Genomic DNA, 23,265 nt, shown 5'->3' with positions numbered 1-23,265 from the left:
GAAGGGCAAGGAAGAGAACATTTCAGGCATCAGGGATGGCTATAAAAGCCCAAATGGAGGTTGAGAGACTGAAGGAGGCCCCTGAGGTTTGAGATAGTAGGAGGGCATGAGTGGTGTGGAGGCTGTGGGACAGGAGCTCTGCTCATGGTGTCCCTGAAAGCCCACAGGGCGTTCATTTTATTGAACTCTGTTTGGGTGATCTGCTACCTAGTGATTACTTAAAAGAGATAAAAGCAAAAGTCCTAGAACAGGAGGCTCAATGATTAATGAATCTATCCAAAGACTTTACTTTTCCTCTATTTTCTAGAAGAAGCATCAGAGTAAAATTCCATATAATCTACCATATTGAAACACATCCTGATTGCATCCAGCCTAGGCCAGCACAGCATGGGCGGTTTGTTGAAAAGAGGGCTATCCTCTGGGATTTGATCTCAGTTTAGATGGACCCTCCACCAGAAAGCCCCCCCAAAACACCCTTATCTCTGCTAACTCATTCCTGAATCTATATTTCACAATCTAGACCTCAATGGATAATAACCTTATATAAGGTTATAAGGTTCCAAGCAATGTATTATGTTTCTAAATATGTTTCTCATAACTGTTAGGAATGTTCCCTGACTCCACAAATTCTATTTGTTTTATGATGGAAAAGACTTCCACCATACCCCTTGGTAGTTCTCACCTTCCCAAGCATGAGATGTCTAGTTATTGGTCTTCTGACATGTTGGCACCAATGCAGACTGACTTACTTACTTACACACACCTATTAAAGAGTCACCAGGACACTGAGCTTGGTGGAGGCCTGGAGGAGAAATGTTTTCATAAACCATTGTGTACATCTACATTATGCAACTCTAAAGGATCCTGTCTGTACTGGGTTTCATTCAAATGAATATGAGGGGAGATAAGTGGCCCTTCGGCTAAGCTTGGGGAAACTTTATTAAAGTAAAATTGGGTTTAGAATAAACATTTTGCTGATATTTGTTCAAAACTGAGTATGGAACATATTCATCAGAGGCTTTTGGGCCTTCTCTTCACTATTATTCAGACTATATTTACGCATGTTAGAAAGCACTTAGCTCACAGCAACATGTAAATGTATCAAAGCAGATTTCATTACAAGAAATAGTCTTACAATGACAGAAGATTCCAGTTCTCTGGCACTGATTCCCTTCATTAAGGCAGCTGTAGATACAACAGGCCCCTCCTCACCTACAATTATGACTAGTGGCTCAGAAGCCCCAGTCAAGAAATCTTTTCAGCACAAATTTGAAAAATTAAAAAGGCTTTTATTTATTTGACACATGAATTTGGTTTGATGCCTCTTCCCTTTTACTTATCAAAAGTGTTTCAGAGGAATATTAAAAATTATCAGCCTGTATTATTATGACAGATGGATTTATGATCTTGGGAGACACTTTCCCCATCAAATGGTTATAGTTACACACTTCAGTGCCTTTTATTTATATATAAGATGAGAATATGTTAGATGAGAACATAAGAGATCGATTTTTAAGAAACATGCCTTGAATTCCACATTTAGATGAGAGTTAGCCTTGATACAGAAAATTAAAACAATAAATTGCATACTGTTATGCCAATCATGTTTATGTTTCACAAAATATTTTTGAATTTTTCTTTGGAAATTGTATTTAGAATGCCCTTACTGGTAACTATTACTTAGTTCATGTACGTAAATTTAATTTCTAGATGAATAAAAGTTACTCATACATTGCCTCTTTACAGAATAAGGTGGTTGCTGCAGTTTGGGCAACACAAAATGGGCTATGACTATAAGGAGTAAAACTATTCCCTTGTGTGACTGATCCACAGGTAGATCCACAAGAAACTGGAATATCTAAATATAATTCTTTATAGACTATCCCAAGGGAGGAAAATGATAATTTGATTTTCTAATGCTATAAGCAAATATATGTCATATTATTTGAAGTAATTAATTTGATTAAAATTCTTAACCATAAGCCATCTATGGACATGTGAACACATTCTTTGTTTGAATCTAGTGATGCTGGAAAATGCACATCTAGGACTTCAGGCAGTATCTTGGCAAGATTTCTTATATGATAGTGTCAGGAGGTAGGCATATCTTGTCTTCCAGAAATAACTGGAAAAAAAATATCAACACAGCCTTATACAGCCTTATACACTGACCAAAGGTCAGTATATTGAAAAGTATTTACTTACCACCAACTGATGAAATTTGAGTAAGAAAAGTGAGTATCTGTGATGTTGTTACCATGCTTCACGCCAGCTTGGCCCATGCAGTATTTCTGCTAGGGTGGACCTAGCCATGGAAACCATTTGCTTTATTATTGAAAGGGGCTTAATTGATTGGGAGTAGAAAATCCATTCCTAGCTATGAATGGGAAAAGTCTGAAGCTCTCCCAACCAATGGCTATAGTCCTGGTTGGGTCAAGTGGCAGATGGGAGAATAACCCAGGAATTTAAAAGGGAGCTCCTGGAAATGAGAGAACCACAGAGGGACTTGGTAAGCTCTCCTCACATCCCGGCTGACATGGTAGCTAACACAAGAAAAGATAAAAAGAAAACAACAATAACAAAAACAAGAAACACATAGAAAACAAAAATCAAAATGGCAGACATAAAGCCAATCATATAAAAATTACATTTAATACAAACGGACTAAATATTCCAATCAAATGAAAGACTGTAAGACAACAAAAAAAAAGAAAAGAAAAGAAATGAGATTAACTACATGCTTTCTATAAGAGACATACTTTAAATTCTAAGATAAAAATAAATTCTAAGCAAAAAGATAGAAAAAGATGTATCATGGAAAACGTAATAATAAAAACATGGGAGTGGCATATTAATGTCACACAAAATAGACCTAAAGACAAGAAATATTATTAGACATAAAAAGGAACATTTTATGATGATAAAATGGTCAATACTTTAGCATGATATAACACTAATCATCATCATCATCATCAACATCATCATTATCATCAATGTGCATGTACCTACTAATGGAGCCCCAAAATACATAAAGCAAAAACTGACAAAATTAATGGATAAGCAGCAAAAACAAAAGACATGAATAGCATCATCAGTCAACTTGACCTAACAAACATTTATAGGATACTTCACATAATGACAAAATATACATTCTTTCACAAGTGTGCATAGCACATTTCCCAGAGCACATTATATGCTATGCCTCATATCAATTCTCAATAAATTTAAGACAGAAATTATACACACTACATTTTTCAACCACATTAAATTAATTGAGGAGTAAATAATTTAAAAAATTGGGACATCTCTGAATATTTGAAAAATTAAATACTTTTATTTATTTATTTATTATTATTTTTTTAACGTTTATTTATTTTTGAGACAAAGAGAGACAGAGCATGAACGGGGGAGGGGCAGAGAGAGAGGGAGACACAGAATCGGAAGCAGGCTCCAGGCTCTGAGCCATCAGCCCAGAGCCCCATGTAGGGCTCGAACTCACGGACCGCGAGATCGTGACCTGAGTTGAAATCGGACGCTTAACCGACTGAGCCACCCAGGTGCCCCAGAAAAATTAAATACTTTTATAAATAACCCACTTTAAGAAAGCACAGTGGAGTATTACTTGGCAATCAAAAAGAATGAAATCTTGCCATTTGCAACTGTGTGGATGGAACTGGAGGGGATTATGCTAAGTGAAATTAGTCAGAGAAAGACAAAAATCATATGATTTCACTCATATGAGGACTTTAAGAGACAAAACAGATGAACATAAAGGAAGGGAAACAAAAATAATATAAAAACAGGGAGGGGGACAAAACAGAAGAGACTCATAAATATGGAGAACAAACTGAGGGTTATGGGAGGGGTTGTGGGGGGAGGTGTGCTAAATGGCTAAGGGGCACTAAGGAATCTACTCCTGAAATCATTGTTGTACTATATGCTAACTAATTGGGATATAAATTAAAAAAAAATAAAACAAGTTTAAAAAAAAAAGCACAATCGATATTAGAAAATATTTTGAACTCAATTAAAAATGAACACAACCTATCAAAAATTTGTAGTTAAAACAGTATTTGAGAGAAAGTATAAATTTAAACATATATATCATAAAGGGGAAAAAATCTCAAATGGAAACTAAGCTCCCATGTAAAGAAACTAAAGAAGAGCAAATTTAACCCAAAGGAAACAGACAGAAGGGTATCATAAACACCTAAATGAAAATCGGTGAAATGGAAAACCAAAAAACAAGAGAACAATCAGTGGAACCAGAAGTCAGCTACTTGAAATGATCAACAAAATTTATAAACCTTTGGCTAGACTGACCAAGGAAGAAACATAAAGCCTTGAATTACCAAAAGTATACATAAAAGAGGCGACACCACCAACCATACAGAAAATAGAAAGATTTCAGTGGAATATTATGAACAACTCTATGCCAGCAAATTACAAAATTTGGATAAAATGGACAAATTCCTAGAATGACACAAATTACTAAAACTGCATCAAGAAGAAAGGAAAATCTGAAGATTTTCTTTAAAATAATAAATTTAAAACAATAAAGAAATCATCTTATTTCTTATTGATTTGATACTGATTTCAGATCAGTAATAAAAATTCTTCCCACAAAGAATAGCCAAGGCCCAGATGTCTTTACTGATGACTTTGAACAAATATTTAACAAACAACCCCCACCCCAATACTATGCAGATTCTTTCAGAAAACAGGAGGGAATATTTCTTTACTCATTCTATAAGGCCGGTATTACCCTGATACCAAAACCAGGAAGAAATATCACAAGAAAGGAACTACAGACCAATATCCCTCATGGACACAAACATAAAAATTCTTAACAAATTATTAGTGAGTCAAATCTAGCAATCTTTAAAGAGGAGTATATACCATGACCAAGGGGGATTAATCCCCCAAAGTAAGGACACTTTTATATCTGAAAATCAGTTCATGTAATGGATCACATTAATAGAATAAAGGACAAAAGAAAAATTTACACATGATCACCTAAATAGAGAAAATGCATTTGATGAAATGCAACACCTATTTTCTTATTAAAAAAAAAAACAAAAAACTGTTCAACAAAGTTGTGATGGAAGGGAATTTCCTACTCCTGCTTAAGAACATGAACAACATTATCTTTCATCAGGAAAGTCTGAGTGCTTTCCCAGGATTAGGAGCAAGGCAAGGATGCCTCCTGCTTGCCATCTCCCTTCAACATCATATTTGAGGTTCTAGCCAGTGGCAATGGAGAAAACAAAGAAAATCAAACCTCAAATCGCCCACCCCAAACCTCTCTAGGGGAGACTAAAAATATTTCCTATATTATCGATTATTTTCTGAATTATTTATTTCCTCTGGGTCAATTTCTCTATTGTTTTTCTGTTTCATTCACTCTTTTGAGTTTTCTTCAAGTGTTTGTTGAGTCCTCCCTCTTTGCTCATGTTTATGAATGGAGCACCTCAGTGCTAAACTGCAGTTGTGAAATCCTGAATCTCCTGACAGGCTTCAAGTGTGTAATGGGAGGGCAGACTCCTGATCTTGGGGAGGCCCAGCTGCAGCTCAGGGCAGCGAGGGAGTGGTCTGTGACTGCCCCAGCTCTGCCTCTTCATACTTTACCTGTGGATTCTGAAACCGCAGTTCACTCTAACACAAACTTTTCCCCCCTCCTAATGTTGGAGGAACAGCATCACCATTAGGAGGCAGGAGTCTGAAGTCAGTATGTCTCAGATCCAAGAGCTGCCGGTACATCCAACTGTGTGACTTTGGACACCACCCAAGCTTCAGTGTCATTTGCACAGGATGAGGCAGGATTAACACTTGTGGCCCAGTGTTGCTGTGGGGTTACATGGCAGAGGGTGCATGAAGAGCCTGACATAGATGCTCCACCAGTAGGTGCCTGCCGTCTCCTTCCTTCCTGCTGCAAAGAAAAGGCTCACCCACCTTGGCCACTCTTTCTAAGTGATGACGTTCCATGTGCTCTAGGATCCTGAAGGAGTTGCATTATCACAAATAAATGGGTCATAATTGGTCTTTCAGCATTTGATAAGCATCTCTAACAGCAAGGGGGCTCTTAGGACTCTCTAGCCCTGAACTTCACCTACTTCATTTCATAGCTTTAAACCCAAATTTTATATTTCATACAACTGCTTTATCACTGGTGCCTGAAGTCTCTGAGTGTCTGTGTATGAAAAGGAGAAGTGTTTTCCTGCTATTGATGTTCCTAAAAGATGTAGTTTCACTGCAGTCTGGGCACTGGATGAAGCAGTGGTCAAACTCCAGGGAGGAGGCCCTGGAGCTGTAGAGCACCAGGCCCAGCATCATGCACCCAGAGTGCCCTGAGGGTGCCCACGGGGAGGCTTGTCTGGTTACACTGAGTGCAATGACACCGAAAGATGAGCAGCCACCTCTGCATTCCTGCAACCCCTCAGAGGCCCCCTGAGATCTCCCTGTCTGATTTGGAGCCCTGACAATTCACCATGACTAGCAACTCCCTCTTGGGTAGAGCAGAGCAAATCTCAATTTCTGAGGCCCTTACATAAAGATTCTTGAAATTAGCTACAGAACCTATTCGCATAAGTATGACCTCAAAGGCTAACTGAAAACTTCACATGTTCTTGTAGAAATTTGTGTCAGGTGAGCAAACCTCTCTGGATCAGGGACTCTCCATTATAAATGTCAGGGGCAAACCTCTCCAGGTAGAGTGAGAAGGGAGCAGGTAAGAGGAAGGTTTCCTTGTACACAGAAACTTCAAGGACAAGAACCCCTTATCTTTACCAGGGCAATGGCTTTCTGAAAAGTACAATTTTTAGGAAATAGTATCAATTTGCTATAGACCAAGTGAAGCTATAGAATTCCCTGAGAAGTTAAATTGTCATTTTTTGTTGTTGTTTTATCTGAAGTAGTACTGCCTTCTGGGATGAGCTCCAAATCAATAACTATTGTATTTTCTGTTCAATTAGATGATCTTAAATATATATATATGTCAAAAAGGCAAACTTTTTTTCTCTATGATAGACTATAGACTGCAAAAATTGGCAACCAATTTGTTGGCACTTTCCTATATTGCCACCCTAAAAAGTCCTTCCCACACTGACTTTGGGCTTAGCTGTGTGTCTTTCTTTGGCCAATAAGACAGCAACATGCCTAACACAAGCAAAGACTTTGAAAGCCCTTGCACATTGAGACTCACCCTTTCTTGCTGCTCTTGGAATCTCTACCATGACTGCTATGTGATGGAGTGACCTGCTGGATGAGAGTCATGTGGTCCAGCCACTTCGGTCATCCCAGCTAATGGCCAGCCAGCATTCTCAAGTACATCTGGGTAGCTGAGCAGCAGCTACCCACAGACCAGTGAGGAGACACAGGTAAGACTAGCAGAGCAAGAACCATCCAGCTGAGACTCATCCCAGTTGCTGACCCTGAGAATCATGAACTAAATAAATAGTTGTTTTAAGCCACTAAGTTTTTGGGGATTTGTAATGCAGCAAATGCTAACTGATACAGGCCCCTTTATTATTTCATGGAATAGAAAAACAATCAACTTTAGAACAGTTGCTCCATGCATGCTGACACTTTTTTTAAATCTTTATTTATTTTTGAGAGAGAGAAAGAGCATGCAAGTGGGGGAGGAACAGAGAGATAGGGAGACACAGAATCCGAAGCAGGCTCCAGGCTCTGAGCTGTCGTCACAGAGCCAGAGGAGGGGGCTCTAACCCATGAACTGCAAGATCATGACCTGAGCTGAAGTTGGACACTTCACCGAGTGAGCCACTCAGGTGCCCTTGCATGCTGACACTTCTAACCACTCACTAATTGTTTGTTTGTTTGTTTGTTTGTTTGTTTTCATGAATAAAGAGTGCAATGGCCACACCATAAGAATGTTGCTGAGAGAATATCTTATTTTTACAGAATTCCTAATGGACCAAATCTGCCACTTTGAATGACCCTCTAGAATACTCTATGGCTATGCTAGACAGCAATGAAGGAGTGCCAACTGCCATAACTGTGCCTTGATACCTTCCCCTCAGAGCCTGTGGGAAGATCCATCTCTTGGTTTGGATTTGTTCCCTGGATATCAAACAGAAAGTCTTGTAAGAGACAGCCCAGCTTTTAAAGTACTTGTTCCACTGATGTCTTTGGGTGGACCCTTTCTGGCAAAGGTACAAATGCCAACATGCTCTGCCTTACCCCTACAATCAAAGGTGACTACAAAAATATTAGTACACAGTAGGCACTATAATCATGACTGAAGATTCCAGCTGCTGCATCATTAAAATAATTGTTTCTGATGGGCTGCCTCTACTGTTGCCAGGACAGGGAAACAAACTGGGCGGCAGAGCTCACCTCCCCAGAAGCCTGCACTACCTGTCAAAGTCTTAGACTAACCAGATAAAAAATCCTGTTGCCCCAGCCACCCATATCCTAACATTTAATTTAAAATATTGACTCTAAGTAGGTTGTGGTCCTTTGCAAAGTTCTAAAGCCACATCTACTGGCTGAGGTCACTTTGTGAAAATTATTGCAAAAAAATGGATTCAGTAATTGATTGACAAAAATGTGGATTAAGACATACTACGAAAAGAACACTTGCATTTAAATAATGGTTGTATTTATTTGCAAGCTCAATCTGAAGCCAATGCGAGTCTTAAAGGAAAAGGAGTAAGATTCCCTTCAGTGTAGTTTGTTGTGAAGCCACAGAATGGAAGTGGACTAAAGACCAAGAAGATGTATTATTCACTTGTTCATCTTCACTGATACTGATGTAATGTAGTTATTCAAGGATATGGACTTTTAAGTGCATGGATACAAGGAAAGGGAGGGAGGAATGAAGCCCACACAAGTAACAGAGTAATGATAGAGACATTCAAGAATCCCAAAATTGTAAATTCTAATGGATATTATATATTGGAGCTTATTTTCCAAATATTCTTAACAAAGCTGAAAATCCTCTGCTAGCCAGCTTGGCCACTTGGAGGCTTAAGGACATCTCTGCACAGGATAGGCCTGCCCCCTTCCTTTGCACCATCTCCAAACAATGGCACACTTCACTTTTTAAGTATTTCTTCAGTTCTACTGCTATCCTGATTCTCTCCCTCACTGTGTCGTATGACAATTCCCAAAAGCTCTGTGCATCCAGTTTGGTCCTAGCCCCATGTTCCTCCCCTCACCCCTCCATCTCTCCAGTCTGTCCCACTGTCCCACTCTGCAGCCATAGCAGCTTCCAAAAACTTGAATCTGACCCCAGCTCTCCTGCCTGAAATTCCTCAGTGGTTTCCATGGCCACAGCATCCTTCAAGGTATCTAGCAGCATGGCCTATGGGGTGGTAGCTGAGGAGGGCTGAAGCTGTAGATGGGTGGGCCAGGGCTAGTCTCGGGTCACACCCCTCCCTAGGGCTCTCTCTTGATGTTATTACATGTCCTTCCTTCTTGTAAGCATATGGGTTTGTGACCTCACCTAAAATCCAGCCTCCCTTGGAAGGCTGGTACAGTCCTCAGTTACAGGACTTTCCTTTTGGTCCTGTGTCCCGACTTCACCATGATCCATAGGTCTTACAAGTATAATCAGTTACTATCTCCTGCTGACCTAGGTTGGATGCTTCTGTGCTTTATCTGCTCATGATGTCCTCTTTGACCAGAATTCTCTTGCTAACTCCCCACGAGCCCTCTTGCTTAGAGTCTGGTTCTTTACCTCATGATGCAGTGCAGGGAGTGCTTCCTCTGTAATGACTGCTGACCCGCCACATTATGCTTGGAGTTCCATCACCCTTACTTTGGATGCTCTCAGAGCAGACTGGGTACTCTACCATCATAAATTCTGTGTTATGTGGCAACTGCACTTTTGTATATCTGCTTCCTGAACTTCAAGCAGTTCAAGTGTCATCTATATGTTTGCATTCGACAAAACCGTCAGGTCTTAGAAAAGAGTGGACAATTGACAGTGGCTTGTGAATGCAAGCCAAAGTACTTCTTGCAGCTTTCTCAAAACTTTAGAATGGCCAGAGATGATATCCTCCTCCTCCCCTTAACAGGTGTCACCAGAGGGTGTGAAGGTTCGCTCTGATGGCCTCTCGCACAACTTGACTTCTCTGTACTCCCTGACAGTTGGTTTTCATGGGCTCTATTCACAAGGATTGCTACATGACATTTCTCATTTCTGAATTTCCCTTCCGATTAAACCCGTCTCTCTCCAGCTGCTTCTGGTTCTCAGTGCACTTCCAGGCCTGATGCTTCTGGTCTGCTTGGCTGCTGTGCTGTGTTACAATATGTCCAAAATGAATGTTTCAGAGCATGTAATCCAAATGCCCTTACCTGCCCTCCAGTCTCCTGAAGAAGTGACTCTTGAAACAACTCAACTCATCTTCCCTTTAGGCTAGCACTCCTACTATTTCTTCCAGCAGGCTTTAGCTATACCAAGCCTCCCTTAGAAGAAACTCTAGAATGCCAAATTAAGCAAACTACATGTGGCAGCAAAAACACTTCTCAAATGTCCCTACACATGCCTTTTCAGCCTAATGTGGCTCTAGGATCATAAACCTCCCTCTCATCTTGATCACTGTCGCCAATAACCCCTCTCTCATGAGTGTGGGGTGAGCAGGAATACCCAGTTGATTCCCAGTGCTGGCAATCTTTAAATCCACCAGTAGCTCCAGTCTTATGGCCATTACCTTGTGTTGTCTCTGCCGGCATCCCTGCTGAAGCCCCCACTGGGTGTTGGTCACCTAGACTTTCTCCATTTTCAATGTATATTTAAGGATGATTCAGTTTCTCTGCATTTTCACACACAAGTTTCATTCCCTAACTTTTGCTAGGCGCTCATGGGTCCCCACCCAATCCCCATTCCCCATTCCCCATTCCCAAAGGCTTATGATAAACACATCCTCTGACCTCCAGCTCCTGGAATTCCTCCTCCTCCTCCACGTCGTAGGACAGTGTGTGGATTTTGATGTCATCAGGCGAGAGGTCAATGAACTTCCCATCAGGGTACTCCAGGCTCTCTTTGGTGGGCGACCGGTCCTCAATGAAGGTGGTCTCACAACAGTCGGCAGCCACGCCATCCCCCCAGGAGCGCAGCACACCCTCTGAGTAGAGGATGATGTTGGGACGGAAATGGGACTCCACAGACTGCGGAAGGGTGTTGGGATCCAGCAGCTGCTGTACTGGCTCACTCCTGCTGCTGTCCAGGGTGGCTGGCGCTGCACTGCCCACCACCCGGCAGCTCTGGTACTGTGGTGCTGGGTAAACAGACACCAGGCCATCTCTGCTCTCAGCCATGAAGTTTCTGGTGTTAATTAAGCCATTCCTCTTGCCAGCATCACTGATTTTACTGTGCACCAGCACACTCTTCTGTTCAATTATGCCATCCATGGTGCTCTCCCTCCTCAACTGGGTGTAAGGCTGGCAGGCTGCACTCCAGGGTCACACTTGCCTCATGGGACCCATTTCTCCTGAAGGCAGAGGAAACAGAGATGAGACAAGAAAATCACACCTGACAAAAAGCTAATTACCCGGACCGTCGCTGTTTCAGCGTGTACTAGTCAGCCAATATGCACAGAAACTGGGGGAATCAGATAATATTCTAGTCCTACCTAGTCTACCAATTTTAAAAAGGCTCTATCTGAGCAGCCAATCAGAGAAAGCCAGATATTGATTACTCACATCTCTATAAAGACTTTGCTTCCAAATAAAGGAGACTTTGCAGGAATTGGAACCACTGTAGCTCTAGAGAAACCTGTGATTGCCGGCAGACATCTTGAAATCCTTGGGTAAATCCAATCACATTAGCATTGGGCCAGGCCAGAGGGAAAATAAGGCTGTAAATCTGTAATGGGGATTGACTCTTCCCAGGTCCATGGCTATTTATTCGAGCAGAAAACACATGCTCAAGGACGAAAGGGTTTAAAATAATGTCCCACACAGATTTAGAAGATAAATGACAGGAAAACCCACTTTATTAGTACCATGTATGGACAAAATTCCCCAACTGAGGAAACACTCACATGTATATTCAAGTACATTCTAATGTATGTATGAGAAATGCCTACTGGTCTTCCAACACGGGCCCAGGAATTGAACTAGAAATTCCCTTGCCTTAATAACCCTCAACTTAGAGAAACATCACATATTTGGGATACAATTAAGAAGGCTTCTAAATTGTTTCTAGCTAGATCATGTTCCTTTCTAGGGTTTTGAATATTTAAAAAAAAAAAAAAAGGGAGGGGAAGGAGGAGGAGGAAAAGAAAGAAAGATACCAAAGATTAAGGTTTTGGAGATAATGAATATCCTTGAACAGCAAAGGAAGCCATCAACAAACAAAAAGGCAACCTATGGAATGGATGATGATATTTACAAATGATATATCTGATAAGAAGTTAATATACAAAGAACTTATACAACTCACACCAAAGAATAAAACAAAACAAAAGACAATCTGATTTAAAAATGGGCAGAGGACCTAAGTAAACATTTTTCCAAAGAAGACATACAGATGGCCAAGAGACATATGAAAAGATACTGGATATAACTTATCATCAGGAAAATGTAAATCAAAGCCATGATGACATATAACCTCACACCAGTCAGAATAACTAGTATAAAAAAGACTAGAAATAAAGTGTTGGTGAAGACGTGGAGAAAAAGGAACACTTGTGCACTGGAGGTGGGAATGTAAACTGCTGCAGCCACTGTGGAAAACAGTATGTAGGTTCCTCAAAGAGTTAAAAATAAAAATACCATATGATCCAGTAATTCCACTACTGGGTATTTACCCCACAAAAATGAAAATGCTAATTTGAAATGGTATATACACCCCTATGTTTATTGAAGCATTAATTACAATAGCCAAGATATGGAGATGATCCAAGTGTCCATTTATAGATGAATAGATGAATAGATAAGAAGATGTGGTGAATATATGTGTATATATACATATATTATATGTACATAATGGAATATTATTCAGCCATAAAAAAGAATGAGATCTTGTCATTTATGACAACACGGATGGACCTAGAAGGTATTATGCTAAGTGAAATAAGTCAGGTAAAGACAAATACTATATGATTTTACTTATATGTGGGATCTAAAAAACACAACAAGAGAACAGACACACTCAAAAACCCAACAGACTCCTAAATACAGAGAAAAAACTGGTGGTTGCCGAGGGGAAGAAGGATGGGGAGGTGGGCAAAACAAGTGAAGGGGATTAGGAGGTACAAACTTCCAGTTATAAAATAAATAAGTCACAGGGATGAAAAGTACAGCATAGAGAATATAGTCAATATTGTAGTAACATATGGTGACAGATGGTGATTACACTTATGGTGAGCACTGAAAAATGTATAGATTTGTTGAATCACTATGTTATATACCTGAAACTATGTGGTATGTCAACTACAGTTAAATAAAAAATTAAACAAACATTTTAAAAATTTAAATAGAATAATTTAGAAGTATTTGAGTAATTTTCCTAGAAGTAAAAAAAAAATAATAATGATTTAAGAACACTTGCACCTTTTCTCAAGATTTTATGAATGCTTAAGGTTTTTCCTAACAACAAAAAGAATAAATTTCCTCAGGCATTTCCTGTTTGCAAGTTAATAGCTATTATGTATGAAAACACTTTGAGTGTTGGGACTTTGAGAACTCTGGCTTTCTATGAGATTTCAGAATTTTCTCATATTATAACTGCTTTATTTGGTGGTAGCTACAAGAATTCAAAATTTTAGACCAACCGAGAAATAGGGAGGATACCTTTGTGACTAAGTAGAAAATAACATTTTAGTAGAGTTGACAAATGACTAGTGAAACTACAGCATAAGCACAGAGAGATGGTGGGTATTATTTATGTGACACTGTGTCAGATTTAAGACAGGTCAAAAAACTCACTGCCACTTCTGCTGATTTAGCTCTGGCGTTTAACATCTTAAGACTGAAACCATGAAACTATTTGGACAAGATATTTTGAGTACCTGCAACATGTGAGGCACAATATATATCTAAGCATCATCTTTGGGACTGTTCTTCTTCCAAGGCAGCATAATATGCTCATTGAGGTACTTGTGGTCCAAACCCTCAGCTTCTCTAATCTTCTCCTTCTACAGAGAAGTCACTGGGTTGATCTCAGAATTGGGCCCCTTGTATGGTTTGTGAAGGCCAGATGTACCACCAAGCTTAGGATAACCTTCTAGAAGTATAGTTCACTTCTCAGACTGAGCTCCTTCTTCTCAAATATGTATTAAGTATCTTACAAAAGACATGTGGTTGCATGTGTTCAAACCCCATCTCTCCAATGGAGTCACAGGCTCTTGCCCAGACGAAGGATCTCCCCTTTTCTGGTGTGTTCTCAGACACTGTGCTACAATTTCTGTTATGGGTGCTGTTACATCCTCTTCTGCAAACATCAAAACTGCTAATGTCAACATCTTCCTCCAGCCCTTGCCCCTGCAAGAGGCAGTTCACCTTGAGCTGCACAAGCCCCAAATGTGAATCTGATATTACAGCATCTTGAGGCATGCACAGCTTAAGTCTCTGAGGTGCTGTCCACAGTTTGACACCTATAATGCTTAGCTGAGAACTGGAAACATGAGCACCACCTGGAAGTTTGTTAGAAGGTGGAATCTTCAGTACACCTTGAACTACTGAATCATAATCTGCATTTTAACACCATTCCAAGTGATTATTTTGCACATAAAACAGAGGGGTGCTGTTCTATCATATATAGTGCAAGTTTTGGCTAGTTGCACAGTTGGCTTGACTATACAATGGATTATATACTATCTTTTAAAAAAGTATTCAAATTAATATATCAAATATTCTTAAGGGCTTTGTTTTCTTTTTTTTATATTTTATTTTATTTTATTTTATTTTATTTTATTTTGTGTGTATGGAGCTAGAGCTTAGAGGTCTACTTTATTTCAACACTTGGAATTCAAAGTATCCCTAACCCACAATGACCAGTTTTTCATGGGAATCTTACATTTATGGCAAGTGCAAATGGCAGCTAGTTTGGCTTATCTTCCACACTCCTATGTTTCTATTGAAAACTACTGTTGATCCTTGACAACGTGGGATTGAATTGAATGGGTTCATTTATGGGAAGATTGTTTTTTCTTTTTTCTTTTTCATAGTTTCTTTTTTTTATTAACTTGTTTTATTTTTTATTTTTTTACATTTACATCCAAATTGGTCAGCATTTAGTGCAACAATGATTTCAGGAGTACATTCCTTAGTGCCCCTTACCCATTTAGCCCACCCCCCCTCCCAACACCCTTCCCATTACCCTCAGTTTGCTCTCCACATTTATTAGTCTCTTCTGTTTTGCTCCCCCCGTTTTTATATTATTTTTGTTTCCCTTCCCTTATGTTCATCTGTTTTGACTCTTAAAGTCCTCATATGAGTGAAGCCATATGATATTTGTCTTTCTCTGACTGACTAATTTCACTTAGCATAATCCCCTCTTGTTCCATCCATGCAGTTGCAAATGGCAAGATTTCATTCTTTTTGATTGCCAAGTAATACTCCATTGTATATATATACCACATCTTCTTTATCCATTCATCCATCGATGGACATTTGGGCGCTTTCCATACTTTGGCTATTGTTGATAGTGCTGCTATAAATATGGGGGTGCATGGGTCCCTTCGAAACAGCACACCTGTATCCCTTGGATAAATGCCTAGTAATGCAAATGCTGGGTCGTAGGATAGTTCTATTTTTAGTTTTTTGAGGAACCTCCATACTGTTTTCCAGAGTGGCTACACCAGCTTGCATTCCCATCAACAATGCAAAAGAGATCCTCTTTCTCTGCATCCTCACCAACATCTGTTGTTGCCTGAGTTGTTAATGTTATTCATTCTGACAGGGGTAAGGTGGTATCTCATTGTGGTTTTGATTTGTAGTTCCCTGATGACGAGTGATGTTGAACATTTTTTCATGTGTCAGTTGGCCATCTGGATGTCTTCTTTGGAGAAGTGTCTATTCATGTCTTTTGCCCATTTCTTCACTGGATTATTTGGTTTGGGGTGTTGAGTTTGATAAGTTCTTTGTAGATTTTGGATACTAACCCTTTATCTGATAAGTCATTTGCAAATATCTTCTCCCATTCTGTCGGTTGCCTTTTACTTTTGTTGTTTATTTCCTTCGTTGTGCAGAAGCTTTTTATTTTGATGAGGTCCCAGTAGTTCATTTTTGCTTTTGTTTCCCTTGCCACTGGAGACGTGTTGAGTAAGAAGTTGCTGCGGCCAAGATCAAAGATATTTTTGCCTGCTTTCTCCTGGAGGATTTTGATGGCTTCCTGTCTTCCATTGATGTCTTTCATCCATTTTGAGTTTATTTTTGTGTATGGTGTAAGAAAGTGGTCCAGGTTCATTCTTCTGTATGTCGCTGTCCACTTTTCCCAGCACCATTTGCTGAAGAGACTGTCTTTATTCCATTGGATATTCTTTCCTGCTTTATCAAAGATTAGTTGGCCATACGTTTTGAGGTCTATTTCTGGGTTCTCTAGTCTGTCCATTGATTTTAGTGTCTGTTCTTGTGCCAGTACCAATACTGTCTTAGTGATTAAAGCTTTGTAGTATAGCTTGATGTCTGGAATTGTGATGCTTCCTGCTTTGGTTTTCTTTTTCAAGATCGTTTTGGCTATTCGAGGTCTTTTCTGATTCGATACAAATTTTAGGATTATTTGTTCTAGCTCTGTGAAGAATGCTGGAGTTATTTTGATAGGGATTGCATTCAATATGTAGATTGCCTTGGAAAGTATCTACATTTTAACAATATTTGTTCTTCCTATCCAGGAGCATGGAATCTTTTTTCCATTTTTTTTGTCTTCTTCAATTTATTTCATAAGCTTTCTATAGTTTTCAGCGTACAGATTTTTCACCTCTTTGGTTAGATTTATTCCTAGGTATTTTATGGTTTTTGGTGCAACTGTAAATGTGATCAATTCCTTGAATTCTCTTTCTGTCACTTCATCGTTGGTGTATAGGAATGCAACCGATTTCTGTGCATTGATTTTATTTATGGCAACTTTGCTGAATTAATGAATCAATTCTAGCAGTTTGTTTTGGTGGAATCTTTTGGGTTTTCCATATAGAGTATCATGTCATCTGCAAAGAGTAAAAGTTTGACCTCCTCCTGGCTGATTTGGATGCCTTTTGTTTCTTTGTGTTGTCTGATTGCAGAGGCTAAGACTTCCAATACTATGTTGAATAACAGTGGCGATAGTGGACACCCCTGTCTTATTCCTGACCTTAGGGGGAAAGCTCTCAGTTTTTCCCCATTGAGGATGATAGTAGCATTGGGGCATTCATATATGACTTTTATGATCTCAATGTATGTTCCTTCCATCCCTACTTTCTTGAGGGTTTTTATCAAGAAAGGATGCTGTATTTTGTCAAATGCTTTCTCTGCATCTATTGAGAGGATCATATGGTTCTTGTCCTTTCTTTTATTGATGTGAGGAATCACAATTGTTTTGTGGATATTGAACCAGTCCTGCATCCCAGGTATAAATCCTATTTGGCTGTGGTGAATAATTTTTTTAATGTATTGTTGAATCTGGTTGGCTAATACCTTGTTGAGGATTTTTGCATCTATGTTCATCAAGGAAATTGGTATATAGTTCTCCTTTGTAGTGGGTTTTTGTCTGGTTTTGGAATCAAGATAATGCTGGCTCCATAGAAAGAGTTTGGAAGTTTTCCTTCCATTTCTATTTTTTGGAACAGTTTCAAGAGAATAGGTGTTAACTCTTCCTTAAGTGGTTGGTAGAATTCCCCTGGAAAACCATCTGGCCCTGGACTCTTGTTTTTTGGCAGATTTTTGATTACTAATTCGATTTCCTTACTGGGTATGGGTCTGTTCAAATTTTCTATTTCTTCCTGTTTCCATTTTGGTAGTGTATATGTTTCTAGGAATTTTTCCATTTCTTCCAGTTTGCCCATTTTATTGGCATATAATTGCTCATAATATTCTCTTATTATTGCTTTTATTTCAGCTGTGTTCGTTGTGATCTCTCCTCTTTCATTCTTGATTTTATTTATTTGGGTCCTTTCCTTTTTCTTTTTGATCAAACTGGCTAGTGGTTTATCAATTTTGTCAATTCTTTCAAAGAACAAGCTTCTGGTTTCATTAATCTGTTCCACTGTTTTTTTTGTTGTTGTTTTGATAGCATTAATTTATGTTCTAATTTTATTATTTCCTGTCTTCTGCTGGTTTCGGGTTTTATTTGTTGTTCTTTTTCCAGCTCCTTAAGGCGTAAGGTTAGGTTGTGTATCTGAGATCTTTCCTTCTTTAGGCAGGCCTGGATTGCTATATACTGTCCTCTTATGACCACCTTTGCTGCATCCTAGAGGTTTTGGGTTGTGGTGTTATCATTTTCATTGGCTTCCATATACTTTTTAATTCCCTCTTTAACTTCTTGCTTAGTCCATTCATTCTTTAGTATGATGTTCTTCAATCTCCAAGTATTTGTTACCTTTCCAAATGTTTTCTTGTGGTTGATTTTGAGTTTCATAGCATTGTGGTCTGAAAATATGCACAGTATGATCTCGATCTTTTTGTACTTACTTAGGGCTTATTTGTGTCCCAGTATATGTTTTATTCTGGAGAATGTTCCATGTGCACTGGAGAAGAATGTATATTCTGCTGCTTTAGGATGAAATGTTCTGAATATATCTGTTAAGTCCATCTGGTCCAGTGTGTCATTCAAAGCCATTGTTTCCTTGTTGATTTTTTTATTAGATGCTCTGTCCATCACTGTTAGTGCGGTGTTGAAGTCTCCTACTATTATGGTATTACTATCAATGAGTTTCTTTATGTTTGTGATTAATTGATTTATATATTTGGGTGTTCCCACATTTGGCACATAAATGTTTACAATTGTTAGGTCTTTTTGGTGGATAGATCCCTTGATTATGATATAATGCCCTTCTGAATTTCTTGATCCAGTCTTTATTTTGAAGTCTAGATTGTCTGATATAAGTATGGCTACTCTGGCTTTCTTTTGTTGGCCATTAGCATGATAGATGGTTCTCCATGCCCTTATTTTTAATCTGAAGGTGTCTTTAGGTCTAAAGTGGGTCTCTTGTAAATAGCATATAGATGGATCTTGTTTTCTTATCCATTCTGTTACCCTATGTCTTTTGATTGGATCATTGAGTCCATTGACCTTTAGAGTGAGTACTGAAAAATATGAATTTATTGCCATTATGATCCTTTCTAATCTTTGTTGCTATATATATATATATATATATATTTCTCCCATTTTTCTCCCAAGAGTCCCCCTTAAAATTTTTTGCCGGGCTGGTTTAGTGGTCACAAATTCCTTTAATTTTTGTTTTTCTGGGAAACTTTTTATATCTCCTTCTATTTTGAATGACAGCCTTGCTGGATAAAGAATTCTTGGCTGCATATTTTCCTGGTTCAGCACACTGAATATATCCTGCCACTCCTTTCTGGCCTGCCAAGTTTCTGTGGATAGGTCTGCTGCAAACCTTATCTGTCTCCCCTTGTAGGTAAGGGACTTTATTTCCCCCGTGCTGCTTTCATGATTCTCTCGTCTGAGTATTTTGTTAATTTGACTATGATATGCCTTGTTGATGGTTGTTTTTTGTTTTTTGTTTTTTTAATCTAATGGGGGTTCCCTGTGCTTCCTGGATTTTGATGTCTGTGCCTTTCCCCAGGTTAGGAAAGTTTTCCCTATGATTTGCTCACATAACCCTTCTAACCCTATTTCTCTCTCTTCCTCTTCAGGGATCCCTATGATTCTGATGTTCCTTTTTAATGAGTCACTGATTTCTCTAATTCTTAAATAGTGATCTTTTGCCTTAATCCCCCTCTTTTTTTTCTGCTTCATTATTCTCTATAAGTTTGTCCTCTATATCACTGATTCTCTGTTTTGCCTCATCCATCCTTGCCGCCACTGCATCCATCCGTGCTTGCAGCTCAGTTATAGCATTTTTAATTTCATTCTATTTTTTACTTCTTTTATCTCTGTTGAAAGGGATTCTAGCCTATTTTTGACTCCAGCTAGTATTCTTATTATCATGATTCTAAATTCTGGCTCAGACATCTTGCTTGTATCTGTGTTGGTTAAATCCCTGGCTGTCGTTTCTTCGTGCTCTTTCTTTGGGGTGAATTCCCTTGTTTTGTCATTTTGAAGGGAGAAAAGGAATTTTTGAGGTAGAAAAATTAAAGTTAATAAATTAAAATTAAAAATTTGAAAAAGCACACACACACACACACACAAATCTAATAAATGACGCTAGATCCTAGGTGTGTTTTCGTCTGGGTGTTGAAAGTCGTTTGACAGATTAGAGAAAAAAAAGGGGGAGAAAAAAAAAGGAAATCGTTTGAGAATTTGAAAAAATGAATACACTGAAGTAGACTACAATGACATGATGTGCGTAAAATAGAATTTGAAAAATCTTACACAAAGGTAAAAAATATAGTAGGAAAAAAATTAAAGAAAAATATTTGTAATAATAATGATTTTTTTCTCTTTCTGTATTCAACAAAAAGAAACAAAAAAGAGAAAAAAGAGAAAAAAAAAGAAATCATTTGCAAATTTGAAAAAGTGAATACACTGTAGTAGACTAAAATAAAATGATGGAAGTAAAATAGAATTTGAAAAAAAAATTACATAAAAGCAAAAATATAGTAAAAAAATTAAAGAGCAATATTTTTAATAGAAATTTAAAGTAAAAATAAAGTTTTTCACTTTCTGTATTCAAGAAAAAGAAAAGAAACAAAAAAGAGAAAAAAGAAAAAGAAAAAAGAAAACAAGGAAATCATTTGAAAATTTGAAAAGGTGAATACACTGAAGTAAACTAAAATAGAATGATGGAAGTAAGATAGAATTTGAAAAAAAATTACACAAAAGTAAAAAGTAGAGTCAAAAAAAATAAAGAAAAACATTTTAATAAAAATTAAAAATAAAAATGAATTTTTTCTCTTTCTGCTGGACTCTGTGGTTCAGGTTGTGCAGATTATTGTGTTAATCCTCCAATAAGTTTTCTAGGTGTGTAGGATGGTTTAGTGTTGGTCTGGCTGTATTTCATGGATGTGAGACACACAGAAAACTTCCATGCTGTTCCACCATCTTGACTTCTCCTCAACATTTTATTTTTAAGTAATCTCTACACCCAACATGGGGCTTGAATTTACAACCTTGAGATCAAGAGTCACATGCTCTACCCACTGAGCCAGCCAGGTGCCCCAAGAAGTTTTGTTTTTTTCTCTGAAGTAGATTTTTTCAACTTTGGGCATCATAAGTTATTAAATTTGAATAAAAGAGGCCAAAATTAGTGGAATTTTACTTTTGTTACTGCAGCATCCGTCAATATTGTATTTCACATAATAATTCCTAATAGCTTATTTCCTCTGTTACTTCTACCACCTCCTATCTGATAACAGCTTTCCCCCAGCCAGAGTTTAGCACCTCAGAAATGAAACAGAAAGAAAATGCTGCTATATTTAAGGATAGAAAATGCTATCCTTACAACACATACATATATATACACATATATACGTATATATATATATATATATATATATATACACACACACACATATACATATATATATATATACACATATATGTATGTGTGTGTGTATATATATACACACGTATATATATGTGTGTATATATATACACACACACACATATATATACACTATAATTGGTTATATTGTATAACAAATAATGTTTTGCTTATTTTGTATTTTTTTTCTCAGTTCATGATATTCAGAACCAGTGGTTGCCTCTCACTTGATCCTTTGCTTAAACAGACTTTGCTATGTCTCAGATGCTGCCTCCTATTGATAAAACTCTTTTTGAACTGCATTAATGGCCAAGCTCCCAATTTTGTTCTCTGGGTGAAGTCTTGGAAGTTGTTTCTGTGAGTCTAGCAGAGAAAGCTACTAGAAGGGCATCATGTCAGTCATGCTACACCTGCTGCTTTTACAGCTGCTGGCAGGTGAAAGGGGGAGGGGCCCCCATGTCTCTGCCTATAATCCCCAGTTATTCATTCTTCCCTGGTTCTTACTCTCTGTACCACTGCTCAAAGAATCCTCCTACCCACAAGTTTAATGAATATCAGGCAGATAAGAAAACAACAATTGGGAAGGAGAAAAGACAAACAGAAAGTAGTTATGCAACATCCATACAAACTTCGTATCATATAGAAACAGGTTTTCCTTACTTTAAGTCATGATATAAAAAGCACTATACTAAGAACCAGGAAAAAAGGGATTAGCTCCAGCTTTGCTACTAAATGTTTACATAACCTTGGGCAAGTTGCTTATGAGAGTGGAATTATTAATTAAGCAGTTAAGCGAGAGAAATTTTAAGGTAGGTGCTTTTCAGCTCCATGATTTGTACCTCTTGGCCCATGAGTCTTGGGTTTCATGGGATTAGATACAGCTTTTCCAAAAGGTGGTGAAAAATCTCACATTGATCATAATATGCTAGGGTTAATTTCAATAAAATATATATTTATCAATGGTTTATTATTGTAAGACACTATGTTAGGTGCTTGCTGGAAATAAAAAGATGCATTTCTAATATTAAAGGTCAAATCAATGAGAAGGAAAGCAATTACATAAGTCACTGTAATAGCAGTTGGACAATAAACATACCAGAAAGTCATGGTCATGTGAAACCAGAATCTGATATTTCAAAATGAGCTAAAGGCAATTGAGAAAAGATATAAATTATGAGAGAACAACATATATCAGAACTGGCGAACAAATCAGAAGCAATGTAATTTGTGAATAGAAAGAGATGTGAACAGAACTAGGAAAAATTAGAAATAAAGTAATTTCAGAAATCAAGGCTAAAGCAGAAGGGAGACATGAGTGAATAAGCACAGTGGGTCACACCTTAAAGGAAAGAGAATATGGAAAATAAAAAAAAATGTGTTAAATTTAAAAAGCATGAATACTTTAGTTTATATAAAATTCAAGAGCGGACAGTTTTGTATTACAGAAGAAAAGGCAAGGTTGTCTGGCTCAGGGTGGGAAGAGCTCTGCATGGACAGGGCATGGGGGACATCCCCAGGTGATGCACACACACTGCATCTTGGGGGAGCAGAGGTTACACAGACATATGCATTTTCCAGAGCTGATCAAACTGTAACACAAAAGACCTGCATTGCACTGTGTGCATTTGAAGTGCCGAAAACATTTTGAAAGAAAGTAACAAATATAGAATAAGGAAAGCACCATATGTATATAAAGGGAGACCTTAGAGTAGAAAAT

General features: G+C 38.1%; 1 protein-coding gene across 13 annotated transcripts in view; it reads right to left on the bottom strand.

Moving 5' to 3' along the window:
* Positions 1 to 23,265, bottom strand: part of SYNDIG1 (synapse differentiation inducing 1) — a 179,724-nt gene that overhangs the window by 88,821 nt on the left and 67,638 nt on the right. For all 13 annotated transcript variants that reach the window (XM_023251518.2, XM_045053947.1, XM_023251519.2 and 10 more), the window contains one exon: positions 10,897 to 11,456. In XM_023251518.2, the coding sequence (XP_023107286.1) occupies positions 10,897 to 11,376 (480 nt within the window). In that variant the 5' untranslated portion in view covers positions 11,377 to 11,456. The remainder of the gene's footprint in view (positions 1 to 10,896; positions 11,457 to 23,265) is intronic.

This window comes from Felis catus, chromosome A3 (genome assembly GCF_018350175.1).
Source record: "Felis catus isolate Fca126 chromosome A3, F.catus_Fca126_mat1.0, whole genome shotgun sequence".
Lineage (NCBI taxonomy): Eukaryota > Metazoa > Chordata > Mammalia > Carnivora > Felidae > Felis > Felis catus.
This window is presented reverse-complemented; position numbering and strand designations above follow the sequence as displayed.